This window comes from Mauremys reevesii, linkage group 27 (genome assembly GCF_016161935.1).
Source record: "Mauremys reevesii isolate NIE-2019 linkage group 27, ASM1616193v1, whole genome shotgun sequence".
NCBI classification, from domain to species: Eukaryota; Metazoa; Chordata; order Testudines; family Geoemydidae; genus Mauremys; species Mauremys reevesii.
The window spans coordinates 5,912,301-5,929,748 of NC_052649.1; the positions used below are offsets into that span (position 1 = coordinate 5,912,301).

Below are 17,448 nucleotides of genomic sequence, written 5' to 3' on the forward strand. Positions count from 1 at the left end.
GGGAGGGGCAAAGCTTCCAAAGTGATGCTCTAGGGCAGCTTCTGCGAGCTAGTGAGGATCTCCGCAGGGTTCCAGCTTGCGGTGCTAAACCAGGTGCCCCTGCATGATTGAGTCTCCCCAGCCCCAATCCACACACCCCGTTAGCCTGCAACAGTGAAAGGGAAGGGATGAGCCTGGGAAGGGGCAAGAGGAATTTTACATGGAGGATCTTCCCTTGGGTAGGCGTGAAAGACCCAGTGGGAGAAGAGGAGCAAGCTGCAGCCCTCTGGAGAGAGCAGGTAGCCATGGCAGCATGTACTGGTGCAGCGTTATCTCCTTGGGACACTAACACATAACCCCTGGCTGCGGGGGAGCTGGGATTGAGTGGCAGGTCTCTCCCTCCCCACCCTGGGCCAGTGCACTTCCAGCAGCCATCTGGGTGCAGAGGAATCATTCACCAAGGTGAGGTGCTTTATGGACGCTGCAGCCTGCTCCCCTGCCGTGCAGCTGGGGCAGGTGTGGGGTGCTGTCTCTACTGCTAAATAGAAACAATAGCTTTGTTTTGGGCAGGTCAGCAGCTTCCAGTCAATTCAGCAAGGAACAAGAACCACAATGGAGCCCTGAGCCCATCTGTGCTGTGTGGCAGCTCGATGCTGCCATGTGGGGTGGGGCTCTGTCCTGCTCCTGCTGCTTCAAGCAGTTTTTTGCTGTGGATTTCAGGAGAGGGGCACTGGGCCTTTAGCTTTCACTTTCCCTGGTCTGTCTCACCCACCTCCCTTCCCCCCACCCCCAGGGCTGGAAGGATTCCCCATTGTGCTGTCCAGCCTCATTCCTGCCCACCTTGTCCTCCAATAAAACTAGTTATTTAATAAAGCACATCCATTCATTCATTCAGCGCGTTTGGCGCATTGTGAGTGTCTTTCTGTTACTCTCTGTGAATCGCTCTGCTGAGGACTGGCTGCTGAGTGTCACCAGCACAACACGTTTGGCAGTCGAGCTATTTCTCCAGCTCCAAAGTGACAGTCGTTTTGCAAGTTTGCAAGGCAAAAAATGCATCCATCCCTAAAAGAAAGACCGTGACTCTGGGGCGTGCAGGACGTGTGGATGGCTTTGCACAAATGGGTTTCCCTAACTGTGGAGGGCGTGGCCTGGGAAGATGCAGGCAGGACTTTTTTCCCAGACAGGAAGATCACAGTAGGGGCAGGGAAGACAGGGAGCAGGACCGGTTTCAACTACAGGCTGAGCCGGTGCAGAATGACTGTGGAGTGCATGGACACCGAGTTCAAAAGTCTGAGAGGCTGAATATGCACAGCAGCAGGCAGGGCTAGAGAGAGGCCACACAGGGGCTTCAGGATTAGAGATGCCTTGAGAGAGAAATTGAGGGCTGAAAGCCAACAGTAATGTTGCTGCGAATTGCTTGCTTACACTGTTATTCTATTATCCATAATAATAATATGTAAACTGTTTTTTCAAAGCCAGAATTGTTTTTATTGAAAAAAAAACTTCCTTGACAGATGAACTGTACAGTCAAGTTTGCCATATATTGTCTGGATTTGTTGTTGTGAAAAAATCCTGCACTTCAGGGTATATATGCTGCATGATGGGGGGTTGAATGCAGAGGGTAAGGGTGGTGCCTTCAATTCTCTCTCTCTAGCAGAGTGCTGAAGAAACAGTTTTTCATGTGTCTCTTTTGCTTTCGGGATTTTTTCTCAAATTTTGAAGCCTCTGTGATGCAGTCCAAGGTCACACACACAACACACAATGACAACAACAAACACGCGCAGCAGCATACTATCTCCATCCATGAGACATGAATACACTGAGAGAGAGTTTCTCTTCTCACTTGCATTGCTTGCTTCTTTATCCCAAAAAAAAAACACAACAGAAAGCCACGAAATGGTGAGTGATGCAGATGATGGGTGATGATCTTATCTCCTATCTTCTCTAAAAGAGTCTCCCAACATTTTCACAGGACTTAATCCTGGAAGATGTTTCATGAAGCTTTGCTGAGATAACTGAAGCAGATTACATCCAACCCCCTTCCTCTCCAGAAACATTTCCACCCAGAAATACTTTCTCCTGGCTTGAGAAGAGCTCCTGGCTGCAGTCCCCCAGCCTGCTCAGAAGTGTCATCGTTACCCTGGGATTGGCAGTGCTTTGTAATAGCACTCCGCAGCTCTTAACTTTCACCCTGCATTGTAGTAGTGTCCCGTTGATGGCCCTATCCAGCATGTCCCTTGATATCTGCTCAAGTGCAAACTGATGTGCAGAGTGGCTGAACAGGAATTCTGGGATAGCTCCTTATTCCTGGAGGACAGGTAAAGCGCTGGTGAGTGTCCACACCTGCTGAGCAGCGCTGGTCAGCCAGCGCTGCTTATACCCCCCCCCCGATGGGGTTTCAGCCAGCGCTGCAACCAGGGAGTGATACAAACACCCACTCCGACCCTGAACAAAGAGCCCGGGAGTGCAGGCAGAGCTCTAAGGCTTACAGGGAGTTAGCAGCTGAGGGGGTACCTGGGCTGCAAGGTGCCTGGCCCCCAGCATGTTGAATTAATTTCTCCTAACCTTGTTGGGGGAGGGGGGTGCTCATGACAAATGCTGTTCTCTGCCCTGCCCCTCCCCCTCACGCGTCAAAGCTTCTCTATGAATTGATAGAGTGGTGCCTCTCTCCAGAGGCTCTAGCAGCCCGTGGCAAACATTGACAGCCCCAGGCACCCTTGGTGCAAGGTATTGTAGCCGGGGAGTGATAGAACCCAGAGTCCTGATTCTCTGACCACGCAACAGCGTGGATTTGTAAGCAAGGTGATGGCTGCCTCGGGTCAGGATTTCAACCCCTCTTAAGGAGAAGGGAGATGCAGTTTTTTCACTGACTTACAGAGCAAACTATTTTGCTCAGAGTAGTTCCCCTCCCAGAAGCAGAGCTCTGCGCCAGGCTTTCCCTCCTGCCTGTGCTTCGTGTCCTGCAGCAAATAACTGTTTAACCAGCCAACAAATGGGCTGCAGGTGTCTTCCTGCATGGGCTGTGTATTCATTAACTCAAGTAGCTATTAATTTTTACACCCACGCCCAGACGTTAACCCTTTGCCCTCCTGGCCTGCCGTTGAGCAAAAGTGAAGCAGAAACAGATTGCAGTGGGAGACGGAGGGCTGTGAGCGTGGTACACAACCAGTGCGTCTTGGTGGCATCTGCTGCGACGCTTCTGAGCCTGCTTAGGCTGCTGAGCCGGTGATTAGGACCCCCTCTGATTTCTAGACCAAAATCAGTTTAATTGGTGGTGGATAGAGGTTCGACAGATTAGCAGGCTGCAGTGTGAAAGGTGCATGCAGAGTCATCTGACCACTAGCCCAGAGCATGTTGGGTAACACTTTGAAAAGTGCCCCAGTGCCACTTTCAAGAGTGACTTGAGCCTAAATCTCTTTTGAAAAGGGGACTTGGCTACCCTTGAAAACTACCCCTGCCTGCTACAGAATGTTTAATATTAAATACTTTCTCTGAGGTTCTGTTTGATTAGTTGATCCCCACCCACGCCTGTGTGCGCACTCTGCCTGTTTGTAATAGATGGCTAAGGTAGCTCTGCCAATGACCTGAACACCCCTGCCCTGTTTACATACCGTGTAGAGAGATGTTGGACATGCAGCTGAGCGGTGGGCCCCAGGCCCGTGTCTACACTAGGACGTGTCCTTTGCTACAATCAGTTCAGATCCATCAGTGACTTAGAAGAACTGCAGCTAGTGCTGTCCCAGCACTGTGCACAGACCTGCGGCGAGAATAGCCATGGGAGACGGCTGCTTTAAAATGCAGACGCTCCCGTGCACCAGTGTTCTGGGAGACATGGCTCGACAGTGTAGTGCAGCCAGCAATTCCATCTGTGGCTACTGGGTCCAGGCCCAGCTTGGAGAGACTGCAAGTCTGGGAGCTGGTTCTCATGGGCTCTGTTTTCAGGCTGCTGGATGCGGTCTCCTTTGCTTTCACTTGCAATTCAGTCACGTCTCTTCTCTACTGTGAAGGTCCCTGAAACTGGGCAGAAGGTAGCAACATGCCATCCTTGCTTTAATGGGCAGGGGGGCTAACTGTTGCCTCTAGAAAATACAATAGCCTCCTCCTTTCTTCCAGTTGGTTCCTTCCCAGCAATCTCCCTGGCTCTGTTAACTGTTCAGGGCTCTATTTAGGAGGATTTCCCATAGCTGAACTTCCTCAGTGATGTGTAGGACAGATCCCCTATTAGCCGCTGTAAACGTTCTCCTCCTCATGCTGATCCTTCTCCCCCCAGGGCTAACTCTGGTAGGGCGCTTGGCATTTGACTTTGTTTTGGGGGTCTCTGTGGTGACAGGTTTGGGAAGGGTGACACACACCTCAAGGTCCATGTGCTAAACTTTCACTTCGTAGAACCTAGGTTTCACATCTGCCTTGGCTCATGGGGGAGGAGACGGGTGTGGTGGGATTTAATTTAGCTCCTAGCAGGAAAAGCTCAGGACTGGAATAGCAAGGGGGCCTTTGCAGGTCAGGAGTGGCTGTAGGTGCCCTGGAAGCAAGGATTCTGTCTGTCCTGGTCTTGCACCAGCTTCTCTCCTTGCTTTTAAGCACCAACATCTACCAAGCACTTTGCTTAGTACTTGGGGAGGGAGTTGACTGGGGCTGATGTTATTTGCTCCCACTCTGTAGCAGCGGGGCTGTTAGCAGGCTGGCCACATGCAGCATCACTGCAGGGGTGGAGACACAAGTAGCACCAGCCTCCCACTTACGGGATGCTTGTCTGCCAAGTGAGGGCTGATTGAGACACTCTGAAGCATCTGACTTGGTTCAGGGTCTCAGTGTTTTCAGTACAATAGAGGGGACTAACCCTGCCCCTCTTGGTCTGACTGAGAATCTGCCACCTAGCGCATGGCCTCATCCCTGGCTCTGTCCTCCATATGCTGTCTGGGTGGTGTGGGGGCTCTTGCACCCATGATGGGTAACGGGGACCTCCTCTAAACCTTACTGCAAAACATCTCCAGACTGTGGCTAGATAATCTGCTCCTTCTGGCTGTCTGAGAGCTGGCATTCAAAGGGTTAATGCGGGGAACCTAATTGAGGAGGTGGGGTGAGATGAATCTAATCTGTAGCCCTCTGTTTAGATCCTCTGCTGGGATTCCCTTCCCACACCCTCTGTTTGTCTCACTTTGTTACAAATACTGCAGCATTTGAATGGAGTAATTGCCCTCTGATTTCCTGGACAGCAGCCTCTCTGCTTCTCCTTAGCTGCCAAGCTCCGGGGCCCTAATTGGGTGCTTGGGAGTATTCCCAGTTCCAGGAATCTGAGGCTGAGCCACTGTGCCTTGGAGGCCAAAGCCAGGAGCGAGGGATTCTCCCAGAGCAGCCTGAAGACCGAGGGAGCCAACACAGCCCTCAGATCCATTCTAGTGACAGCTGTTAAAAGCAGCCGCTGCTGCTAACAGAGTTCAAAGCCCTGCTTCCCTGACTGTGTAGAGGGCACCATGGCTACCCAAGCTGCCTATATCTTTGTTGTTAACAGTTCAGCCAATGTGGCTCTCAGAGGAACTGCTGTCTGCACCAGCTAGGGACACAATCTACACCCCTGCCAGCTGTGTTCAAGCATGGTTCTAATCTTGGTGTGAGCAGGGCCTAAGTGTCAATTAAGTAACTCCGAGCCAAGCTGCTGAAGGAGCAGTTCTGAGATCCCAGTAGAGGCGTGAAGGAGACCAGAAGGGCTGTACCTGCTGTGCTGGGGCTCTGAGTGGAGACGCAGGACATAGCGGCTACATGCCAGGCTCTCCATGTAACTGAGTGAAGACCACGTCTGGGGTTGGTTTGGGGGCCTGTTCTCTGCTTTAAAGCCCCCTTGGCACTTGCTGCCACAGCATCAGGGGATGTGTTCAAGATGTCCTATAATGCAGCTACAATCACAGCTGCACTATTTGTACAGCACCCTGCACAGTGGGGTTCTGGTTCTTGACTGGGGCTTCTAGGTACTACTGTAACACACATACTGAATACTGTCCTGACTTGAAGCACAAGACAAAGCAGGGGTCAGGGAGGGAGAGAAGCTAACACTTGCAGGCACGCCTGCCTGCATTCTGCTTAGAGCCAGATTTTGGGGGGTGGAGGGGGTGGACGTTCCTCAGCAGCCTCTGTCAGGCCAGGGAGATTTGAGGCCTCTTGCCCAGGGGATGCTGCAGGCTTGTAGCTTCTCACCACTCTTGGAGGCGTTGCCATGGTGTGAGGCAGTAAAGTGCAGCCATGCCGAGAGCCTGCGGCAGCCTGAAAAGGGTGTCCTGCCCTCCACGTGTGTGCTTCCCTCGCAAAGCGTCAGTGAGGACCAAGGATGCTGGGGGGACTGGAGAGAAGTGGGCCGCAGCGGAGGCTGGTGCTAGGTGGCTATTGCATTAGCCTTTCTTCCGAGGACCTAGGTCCAAACCCTGCCTTGGTCACAAGTGGAAATGAGCTGGAACCAAATAAACCACCTCAGAGCGTTCCTGGCCTTAACCCGCCACCCTCAGACAGAAGCTGTTGGGAATGCGAAGAGACAGGGCTGCTGCAAATCACAATCTAGGTGCATTGGCAGAGCTGCATGGGGAGCCCAGGACTGGAATAGCAGGGGGGCTGTGGTTGGCATTGAGGGGCAGCAGCAGAGGTACGGGGGGGATTCTAGGACTGGCATAGAAGGGGCTGCAGGCCCCTTGCTTCATCATGTCACTTCAGAGTCTTCTCTCCCCTCATCCCCCTTGCCCTTACTACCATTATGGCAGATCCACTATAGCACACTTCATATACACCCCCCCGCACACACACACACACAACTATCACTCCAGGGGATGCCACCGTCCAGCTACTGTCCCCAGCATTGCTGAGCTGGCCAGAAAGCTGCACTGTGCTGACAGGAGAGGGGTGGGGAGGATTTACAACCTGTTTTTTAGAGCTGCAGTCTTGGAATAATCCCTGTGGCATCCTTCCCCTTGGCCTTGCCCCGTGAGCCTGGCCGGCCTCCTTTGAGGGAGGCTTAGGAGCCAGCCCTGAGTCCAGCAGCGCCCATCAGCTGACTTGGGCCTAGCAGTGTTGTTCATCACTGCCCCTTCCCAGCTGTCTCAGCAGGCCTGCTCGAGCACTGTTGGGTGATGGGGCGCTGTTTGTACACTGCTGAACTCTAGCACAAGGGGTCCTGGTCCGTGCCTGGGCCTTGTAGGCACTGCAGCCGGGCTCCAAGGAGCTCACAGTCCGTGCATAAGATGGGACCGCAGGTGGCTAGTGCCGGATGGGGGAGGAGTACAAGAACAGTGACAACGCTGGCCAGCATCCTGGGTGGGGGTCCCAGCAGCCTAGACGGCCGGAAAGCTCCTTTCCCGTGAAGACCTGGGTGGCATACAGTGGCACAAATGGGCCCCTCAGCTAAGGGCCCTAGAAGAGTGCAGCAAAGGCGAGGAACTGATGCTGGGCGGCAGGAGGAAAAGGATGTCACCTGCCAGGAATCTGTCCAAACCTAATGTGTGTGTTAATAGGGGGAGCATCGCCTCCCCTGTTTGTCAAGCCCTCCAGCTGGGCGGAGGGGACTAGGATGCCTGACTCCTTTCCCCCAACCAGGGTTGTCTCTGGAATTGCCAAGAGTCTGCAGTGCCACCTGCTGGACTGGCACATGAATAGCCATAGTTCTCGAGCGGCCCCAATGCAGCCTTTTTCAGGCAGCGTGTAGGAGTGGCTGCGCTGCAGCTCTGGGCTGGGACAAAACTGTCTGACATCCTGCTTCAGGACAGGCAGTGAGGGCTACACCATTGAAACTGCCTGGTGGAATCCTAGGTGGGCAGAACGTAAGTAGCCTGGATGTCATGGCCGGATTCTAGCTGCCCCTTGTGAAAAGGGCTGTGGGATCAATGACCCCAAAGATGGCCTCTTCAGCTGCAGCACACAGCACCATGCTGTGGGCCTGGCACACCAGAGTAGCGCCCAGTGTACCTAGACAATTGCACTGAGGCTTGGTCCAGGTGAGGTCTCGCTGGGGCTGTTGCCTGGGGATTGTAAAAGTCCTGGCTCTAGTCTCTGCTGCGCTAATGGGTCTGATGCAACTGGTTTTGTGTGGGGGGGGGCACTCTTAATGGGTTAAAACCTGCTCTCCGTGGGCAGACCTTGTGACTGGCATGGACAGGCCCCCATCTGGGCCAGGAGCCCCCATCTGGGCCAGGAGCCCCCTGGAACTGTTCTAATTCTAAATTTCTTCTTGTAGATCAAGTACCATGAAGAGTTTGAGAAGAGCAGGATGGGCCCAAGTGGCGGCGAGGGTGGTGATATGGAACGCAGGAACTCCCAGGATGGTGCCAACTACAGGAGACCTGTGGAACAGCATCAGCCGCCTCCTCAAGTCCAGCCCAGCAGCCCTGGTAAGGAGCTCTGAACGCTCTCTGGGGGGAGCCCTGATTACACAGATACGGCCTGTCTCCTGCACAACCTCCCCCTTCTACCTTCATCTTCTGACGCCGAAGCCCCAAAGAAGCCAGGTTTCAGTTCGCTGGCTGCAGTGGGGCTATTGAAGTCCATGCCCAGTGATACGGACCTTCTTCCCAACGTGTCTGCCCACCTGTGGCTGCCCCTTAAAGCCCCCTCCCCCGGCCCAAGCTATGAGTGAGGCTCGTTACAAAGAAGGGCGGCATCCCTGAGAGATGCAGGGCTCTGGGTCTCCATAACCTAATACTCCGGCGGTTTGCCACGACTAACTGGGACTTTCTCTCTCAGCCTACCAGCAGCAGCAGCCTCCATCTCAGTCCTATGGCTTCAAGGAGCCTGCAGCACCAGCCTCTACACAGCGTAATGCCCCTTCAGGAGGAGGAGGAGGAGGAGGAGGAGTGAGTATAGCCCAAAGGGCGGCAATAGCACCTAACCTACCAAGCGCTGACGCTAGCTGGCGGGAGCCCCGTAGTGGCCGCTAGTGCAGGTCAGCATTTTTCTCCAGTCATGCAACCTATCCCAGCTGCTGCAAACCCTCTTGCGTGGGGGTGAGGGTCAGGTAGATTGGGGGGGCCCCACCCCTTGTGCTATCCTACTGCAGCCATTATCAGGGCTGATGCTCCTGGTCTCCCCTTACTTTGCCTTTTGGTTGCTCTCTGACTAAGGCCCATGGTGGGGGAAGAGCTTGAACTCTGCCTCCTGAGCCCTCCAGCCCAGTGTCTGGCCTGCACTGGCATGCTGTGAGCTGGGCCCAGCCCCGCAGCTCGCTGACCAGTGAAGCTGTTGCTACAGAGCCCAGGAGTGGATCCTTCAAAGTTCAATGCTCCTCAACTCCCCTTGATTGCAAGCTCTTCCCCATAGAAACCTCAGCTGCTCTGGGGGGGCTTTACTGGCTGGAAGGAGAGCAGGGGCTGCTGCCATGAACAGGCTGTGGAGGGAGCTAGAGCTCCTACGTGTCGCTGACCCTCCTCTCCCTGCTCCCCAGAAGCGGTTCCGTGCAGTCTACGACTACAACGCTGCTGACGAAGACGAGGTCTCTTTCCAGGATGGGGACACCATCGTTAACGTGCAGCAGATCGATGATGGCTGGATGTACGGCACGGTCGAGCGCACGGGGGACACCGGCATGCTCCCTGCCAACTACGTGGAGGCCATCTGAGCTGTGGCCGAGGGGGCGTGGAGTGACACCCGAAGCACCCAGCCCACCCGCGGTCCCCTGTCATGTCTCTCTTGCCCAGCATCCCTTCTCTGCCGCGTTCTGCCATTACTCCATCAGAGCTGCACCCCTGGCCCATCTGTACTCTGCAGCGGGCTCTGGTTTCTCTTGCCAATTTAGCTTTGTTTTGTAGCTATTATAGCTCTGTTGGGACTAGGTGGGGAACCTTCTCCAGGGGCCACTCAGGCTGGCCCCAGCATTGCAGCTTCCCTCCTCTAATCTCTTCGCCCTTCACCCCCATCTTTCTGAAGGGGTAGGGGCCTAACTACCAGGCGCATGCCCTGCATCCCCAGGGAATATGAGGGAAGCAACTGGAATCACTGCCATCCTGAGCTAAGAAAGGATCCCAGCTGACCTGTCTGATAGGACCAAACCCATCCACCTCTGCTGGGGCCCAAGCCAGGCAGCTGGAGGGGCAGCAAGGGACAAATGACAAGGGAGTGTCCCCTTAACAGCAAGTTAGGGGAGGGGGTTAGTGGGGATCCCCTTCTCTAGAGCCATGAGTACCTCCCACCTGGAGGGAGGGCTTAGCTGGCAGCAGGGAAGCCTGCAGGGATCTCGCATTGGGCCATCCCCAGTCGCCTCTCCCACCTCATTGCCACCATTAAATGTTTCCATTCAGTCTCTCTCTCTCCCACTTCCACTTCTCATTTTTTCACCAACTTAAACAAAAAAGATTAGTTCCAAAGAATCTAAGATCAATCGATTTAACCTTTAATCTTTTTTCGCTCTGTTCCTCTAGCGTTTTCCTTGACTTTGGGGCTGTGTCACTGTCTGCAGAGGTGCTGGGATCCCCAGGGTCTGAGGGGGACAGAGGCAGAAGTGGCAGGCAGTGGGGCTTTGGGGCTGTGGTCCTTCAAACAGGGTAGGGCTCTCAAAAGCAGCATCGCACAGGCCTGGCCATGCCATTTGAGCTCCCCTGGATTGGGCCATCTCATCTCTGGGCCTTCTTGACGCTCTGTGGGGGTGATTGCAGCTGCCCTGGGAGTGAGGAGTAGCCCATGGGCTGCTTATGCTTGAGGCTGGATGAGCTGCTTGTGTTTGAGAGCTATGGGGAGGGGCAGAGGGTGACTCCCTGCCTCCCCCATGGTCATCCAGGAGTCCCCATGGGGGGTGAGGAGGAAAGCAATACCCAGAACCCCCTCTAGAACCAAATACCATTCCAGTAGAGGGGAAGGGCCCATGTGCCTTCCAATCAGCTTCTACATTTCGCAGCAGCAAATTCCTTTTGATCTCTTGCATAGAAGGGTTCTGTCTCACCTCGCTCAGCAGCTTTCAGCCAGGGTCACTGCTCGCTCTCCCATCCCTGCTGCTGGAGGAACTCCCTGTCTGCATGGCCGTGTGGAGCAGGGTCTGGGGAGCGGTTCCTAGTCTCTAGTGCCCCCTCACTACCCCCTGCCCCATGGCTGTTTGGAGCCACTGACTGCTCAGTCTAGCTCTGCTTTCATCCTATGTCCATGAACGAACTGAGCTGACCATGGGAGAGATTCTGCCACATGAGTGGCTGGCGGAGATGTCGTGAAAAAGGCACGAGGTGTCTTGGGGGATTTTGGGGGGGCAAAGACCAGGGACTGGCTCTACCAAGTTCAACTTAGTTTCTGCTTTGCACTGGCATGTGCCTTTCTCAGTAGAACAAACCTCCCCACACAACAGTCAGCCAACCCTCAGCTGGAAGGAGGAGAGGGAGCCAGCCAGTTCCATCCGTGCCTTTCCCAGGGGCAGCAGGGCCAGTTCTAGTTCCAATTCCATTCCAGTTTGAGCTGGGATGTTTACAGCCTTCTCTCCGCGGAGGGGAAGGGTCAGTGGCAAAGGGACCAGGAAGGGCAATGAACAGATACATTCCACCCTCACCTTCTCTGCATTCTCACTGGGTCCAGGCTGGTGGTAGACATTCCAGGCTGCTGCTGGCTTGGGTCGCATCAGGGACCAAAACTTCAAAGCACATCCCCAACCCAAGCCAATGTTTGGGCCCAGGGGCCACTATAACTGGAAATCTGTATGCAGGGAAGATGGTGCTATGTTGTCCTTGGTTAAGGAAGTTGGGCATTGATAATAGCTAGCTGCGAATCCTCCCACATTTCCCCAGTGGATCAGCTCTGCTGCCCTCTCTGCCTTGGCATGCTGAGACCCCCACTCCCTGGTGCCTTTCTCCCTCTCAACTGGAATTCCATGTAGCATGACGGCCCTCATTATCCCGGGGGAGTCTGACCTGATGGTGCATTACAGGGGAGGCTCTTTATGGTGCATGCGGTGAGGTGGTCTGTAAGTTCTAAGCAGACAGGCCTGGCTAAATGTTTTGTAATTTTTAATTGAGTTTTGATATTTGGCTTTAAGAGTCAATGTGGGGACTAAGCTGAGAAGCATGTCAGTTTCCAGAGTCTCCCTGATGGGTGCCCCTTTCTCACTGAGCGCACTGGAGACCTCTGCTCGATCCCAGTGCACTGTTCCGGGTTTACCCCTCTGTACACTTCCACTTCTGCTCTGTACACTCTTACCTTGGTGCTGCCCTTTCGGGGGAAGGGAGAAACAGGCTGCTAGGTTCTTAAAATGGGGAAGCCACCCCTGAAATATGGAAGAGGACTCCACACATGGCCTCTCCTCTTTCTCATGTGCTCATTGTTTCACTTCCAGAAGCACAATGGAGAGGCAGAACCGTGGCTAAGGGACACTGAATTGAAGGTGAAATGTTTGAGTGAGAGGGCTTAAGGGGTGGGTAGCAGCAGCTAGCCCTGAAACCTGTCACTTCCTAGTCTCTCTCTGGTAGTTGCTATAGTGCTGAAGCTTGTATGGGCAAGAGGGTCTCTGGTCTCCTGTCCCCAGATCAATGTACTGTACTAAAAAGGTTTCTGAGCTGTTCCATCCCACTGGACGAGCCAGCTAGCAGCAGGCTGGGGATAATGGTGAACCTTCTGTTTAACCAGCTTTCCTGTTCATCTAAGGGCTTGGGGGAGACTTGGGAGGGGCGTGGGTGAAAGGAGATGCAGTCAGCCTTGGGCAGAGCATAAAAGTGACAGCCATGGGCTGCAGGGAATTGAAATCCTTGGTGATGCTGAAACATGTGAGCACAAGACCTGGGGGAATGGAGAGGTGCACATTCCTGATTACTAATACTCTGTTCTTAGAGCCAGTTGTCTGGGGAGGGGGGAAGTAACAATGTGAATAAACCTTTTTTAATGGACCAAATGAAAACACAGGAAACTTAAGTTTTTGGGCCTAAAACTTTTTTAATGCTACCTTGACACTGTTGTCCCTATCCTCCCCTTCTCCTGCCTGCCCCCCCTTTTTTTCCTTCCGCCATGGAAAACAGACATCTTACTGCTTGATTTCTGCCTTCTCTCTGACTTATGCACTTTTTTGCCTTTTTTTTCATAGCTGAAAAAGCACCTAAACCTGTATTTAAAATAAATAAGTAAAATCTTAAAAAAAAAAAAGATAAAAGCTAAATTTGCATCATTGTAACCATTTCATTAATGTGTGTTTGTTTTTAAACAAACAAGTCTTACATCTTAGCTTTCCAAGTTGCATTTCAGTGCCGGGTTTAGATCATTTTTTTTTATTATTATTGGTGGGTTTTTTGTCTGTATATTTCTTCCGATGGGCCTGAACGCCCCCCAGAAAATGAAATGTATTTGGCCTTTTTAACTGAACCATTCAATGGAACAAACCAACAAATCCTCTTATTCAAATTTAAAATAAAAATATAATTTTTACCTGCTGACTGCTGTGGTCTTAATTGTGTTTTTTTAATTTTCCTCTGGCTTTAAACGGGTTACCAGCTGCTGGAAGAGGGAGGGCAAGTAACAAAGGAAATGAATTTGAATCAGTTTTTGTATATTTTAAAAACAACTTTGCAGTGACGTGATTTCATGGGCGCAGTGTGGTGCCCAGTGAAGTCTGTTGGGAGCTAAATCAACAGCCAGGCTTCTAGTCTATTCCTAATAGCTGCCTACCTGGCTCAGAGCCACTTCTGTCCCTGCTATGCAGGGCCGGCTCCAGGCACTAGCATTCCAAGCAGGTGCTTGGGGTGGCAATGTGCAAGGGGCGACAGTCCCTGTTGTTTTGCCCCCAAGCAGCGCGCTGAATTGCCGCCGTGGGCTGCAGGGGCAGTCCGTGCACCGTTAGGGTGGCAGGCGCTTTTCCATGGTAGCGGCAATTCGGCGGCAGCGTCTAGGTTTAGCTGTCCACGGCAGCTTCAGCTAAACATAGAAGCTGCCGCCGCCACGGAAACGCATCTGCCGCCCTAAGGGCACATGGACTGCCCCCGCCGCCAGCGGCAGCAATTCGTCGCGCTGCTTGGGGCGGCGAAAACTGTAGAGCCGGCCCTGCTGCTATGGAGGAGAATGAAAGCCCAGGCACAACCAGAGACCTGGGTTTCATTCCCAGCTCTGCTATGGACTCCCTGTGTGACTGTTAGCATGCCACTTAGGCCCTGATCCTTTACAGGTATTTAGGTTCCACTGAAATCGGTTACAAACCTAAACATCTCTTGAGGATCTGGGCCCTACACCAAACCTTTAGCTGCCTGGTCCCAATTTTCAGAGCTCCACTACACTAAGTGTCTGGTAGCTCCCATTGCACCCCATAGGAGGTCTGGTCTCCCATATATCTGTTCATTACCCTGTGTGCCTTCAACACCTCTGCAGAATGGGGAAATACCTCCTTTCCACACAGAGGGGAGGATAAATCTCCGAATGAGGTTCTCAGATACCATTGTCATGAGGGCGATAGAAGTCGGTGAGTTTAGCAAGGTAAAACATTTGGCAAAACCTCCTGGCTTTCTATGCCCTCTCTGTAGCAATTATCAATCACTGCAGACATCAAGTTAATTGGTCAAATTGGAGACCTTTTCCTATAGAAGGGAAAACTCCCGTTCCAGTGTACCTGGTCACACTTGAACTTTGAATACCTCCTAAGTAGCCCAAAGCCCATCATTCCTCCAGCTGGTGACTAAATCCTATTTTCAGAAAGAAGGTGGTGGCTAGTGCTTCACTTTGGCTGTTGGAGCCATGCAAGGTGGGATTTTCAAGGATACCTGAAAGATTTAGGAGTAGAAAGTCCCCTTGAAAGAAGAGAGAGAGGACTATTACATGGACCTACATGAGGGGGGAAAAGGTCACCATTACTTTTAACTCCCTCCCATGAAAATGAGTGTTCTAGAGAAATTAAAGCAAGTAGCAGGGAGTAGCTGCGTCAGACTCCAAAGAAGGAAAAGTTTTGCAGGTCCCCTTTTAAACTGGTTCCACGTCACTGCATCAAAATGGCTTTGCTTGTCATGCCAAGGGAAAGGCATCAACCTGGGAGTCAAGAGCCCTGGCTCCCAGTTCTATAACTGACTTACCAGGACCCACCAGCGATGTCTCCACCCCAAGTGGAAACCTGCAGCAGCGAGTCTCAGAGCCCGGGTCTAGGGACTCTAGCTGTGTAAAGGTTTAGGCTCAGAATTGCTTCACAGCTGTTTTTAGCACTGTTGCACGAGCCCCAGTCTGTAGATCCAGGCTCTGAAATGCTGCAGGTTTCTGCTTGCTGTGTAGACATACTCTGTGTGAGTCACTGAGAGGGAGTGTACTCCTGTGGCCAGTAGACTCTGAAGATATGGGTTCCATTCTTCCATCTGTCGCAGACTCCCTGTGTGACCTTGGGCAATCACTTAAATCTCTGTGCCTCAGTTTCCCTCCTGCAGATAAGATGCCCTGTCTCGTGGCCTTTGACTGTCTTGCATGTAAGCTCTTTGGGACATAAGAACATGAGACTGGTCAGACTAGAGCAGACCACTGGTCCATCTAGCCCAGTATCCTGTCTTCTGACAGTGGCCAGTGCTAGATGCTTCAGAGGCTGTGAACAGAACAGGGTGATTTATTGAGTGATCTAGTCCCTCTTGTCCAGTTCCAGCTTCTAGCAGTCTGAGGTTTAGGGAAACCTAGAGCATAGGGCTGCAGCCCTGAGTGTCTTGGCTAATAGCCACTGGTGGACATATCCTCCATGAACTTAGCTAATTCTGTATCTCATGATGTGTCTGAGCAGCATTTAGCGCAACGGGGCTTTGTTCTCAGTTGGTGCCTCTAGGTCCTACTTTAATAATTATCTATCTCACCCTTCCCCAGGGCTCAGTACATGTGTGAGGCGCTAAGAACCCATTTACCACTTCATAGGCAGAAAGCAAGGCCACATCCCCAGTTAAATAGCCTGTCCCCCCCTGCCACTAATGACATAGTGAAGAGAGGAGCCCTGTGTGGATCATCCTATAAACAGCTGGCTCTGGGAAGGCAACCAGGGGCTGTCCTGGGGCTTGCCTCATCCTCACTGTCTCTCTACAGCCAGCCATGCAAACACACAGCGAGCCCTATGTTCAAGGGTGATGCCTTAACAGGGCAGCTCAGGCCTCCATTGGGATGCCCTGAAAGGCACCAAATGATCCAGACATGCTGCAGTGATGACTGGGCTTTAAAAGCGAGCCCCACAACATGACCGCTAGTAATAAACGTCTGAGCCATAACAAAACCAGTCCCCAATGGGCTGTCCCATTTCCTCACTCCTACCTGTGACTCTGCCCAGCCAGGGCCCATAGCTGCAAATATTAGCAGCAACGCTTCCATTTAGCTCAGCCTCCTCTGAACCAGCTGCAGCCTGGCGCTTGGTCTGTTCGAAACAGCGGGTGGCAAAGCAACTCTTCCTGCTAGCTCGGCTGCGGGCTGAGCCCCTTTGTGTACAGTCAGATCCTTAGGAACCGGGGGGCTCCTCCCTAGTTTGAACCTTTGCTCTCCACTCCCACCCCTCCTTTTCATTTTTTTTAAACTCTGCTGTGGTCCTTGATGAAAAGCGATAGCTCAGTCTGATCAGGCATCCTCACTCTGTCCTGGGCATGGCTCCTTGTCCTCCGGCTGGGAGAGGAGGGAAATACTGTGGGGGTTGGGGAACGAGATCTGGGCTAATCCTCGTCTCTGCCATTACAGCCACCTTGCCTGCCTCCCTCACTGCAGCAGCATCTGCGGCTCAGGCTCTCCCTCCCCTGCAGTCCAAACAGGAAGCCTGTGCCCCTGCCTCCGCCACATCCACCATGCTGGATATTTTCATCTTAATGTTTTTTGCCATCATCGGCCTGGTGATCCTCTCCTATATCATCTACCTGCTCTAGGAGCTCCAACAGCAGTGCAGGGGAAGGATGAAGCACAGCAGCCATCCATCCTGCCAATCAAAGCATCGTCCAGGTGAGGATTTGCTCCAAACCATTTTAATTGCTGGGGAATAAGGTGATGGTTAGTTTTGTTTGCAATGCTCTTGTTTTCAGCCAGTGCTCTCACAGGCTTTCTGACCCAGACATGCTGCTGGCATCACAGCAGCCGTTTCCTGCACAGTAGCTGATGTGGGGGGGGGGGGGGGGAAGATACCTTTTTGTTTAAGCAGCCTGATTAAATATATATAATCTATTATATTTTCCTCCAGCTCTATCTATCAGTTACTCCCAATAAAATCAAGGGCTTTCCGCTGCCTTTAATAACCATGCTATGTGCACTAGTGATTTCTGGTCCCACCGAGAAAGAAGTAAAATATAATGTTAGTTATAGATAAAATAAGCGAGTCTGGTTGCATGCTTTGAATGGAGGCAGATGGGTGTTTTGCAATCTCTGGCACCCTCGCTTATCATTTTAGCAACAGCTCCCATGTTCCCACTTTGCTGCCCAGTTGATAAAAAATCTGATGCCTTTTGTCACTTGTGTTTATATACGTGCAGTTTTCCCATCCTTAAGCATGTTTGGGGTTTCTGCAGCTCTCAGGCCTGGGTCATACAAGTGTCACCTTATCCTCAGCAGCAGCAGCAGCAATGC

At 52.5% G+C, this 17,448-nt stretch overlaps 1 protein-coding gene across 2 annotated transcripts in view; it reads left to right on the plus strand.

Annotated features, from left to right (window-relative positions):
* The window catches only part of LASP1 (LIM and SH3 protein 1), a 57,149-nt gene extending 44,085 nt beyond the window's left edge, over positions 1-13,064 (plus strand). Inside the window, exons 5-7 of one of the 2 annotated variants that reach the window (XM_039516635.1) lie at positions 8,192-8,345; positions 8,698-8,807; positions 9,395-13,064. In XM_039516635.1, the coding sequence (XP_039372569.1) occupies positions 8,192-8,345; positions 8,698-8,807; positions 9,395-9,568 (438 nt within the window). In that variant the 3' untranslated portion in view covers positions 9,569-13,064. The remainder of the gene's footprint in view (positions 1-8,191; positions 8,346-8,697; positions 8,808-9,394) is intronic. The other variant, XM_039516636.1, reaches the window with a different exon arrangement.
* The last annotated feature ends 4,384 nt before the right edge of the window (positions 13,065-17,448 follow it).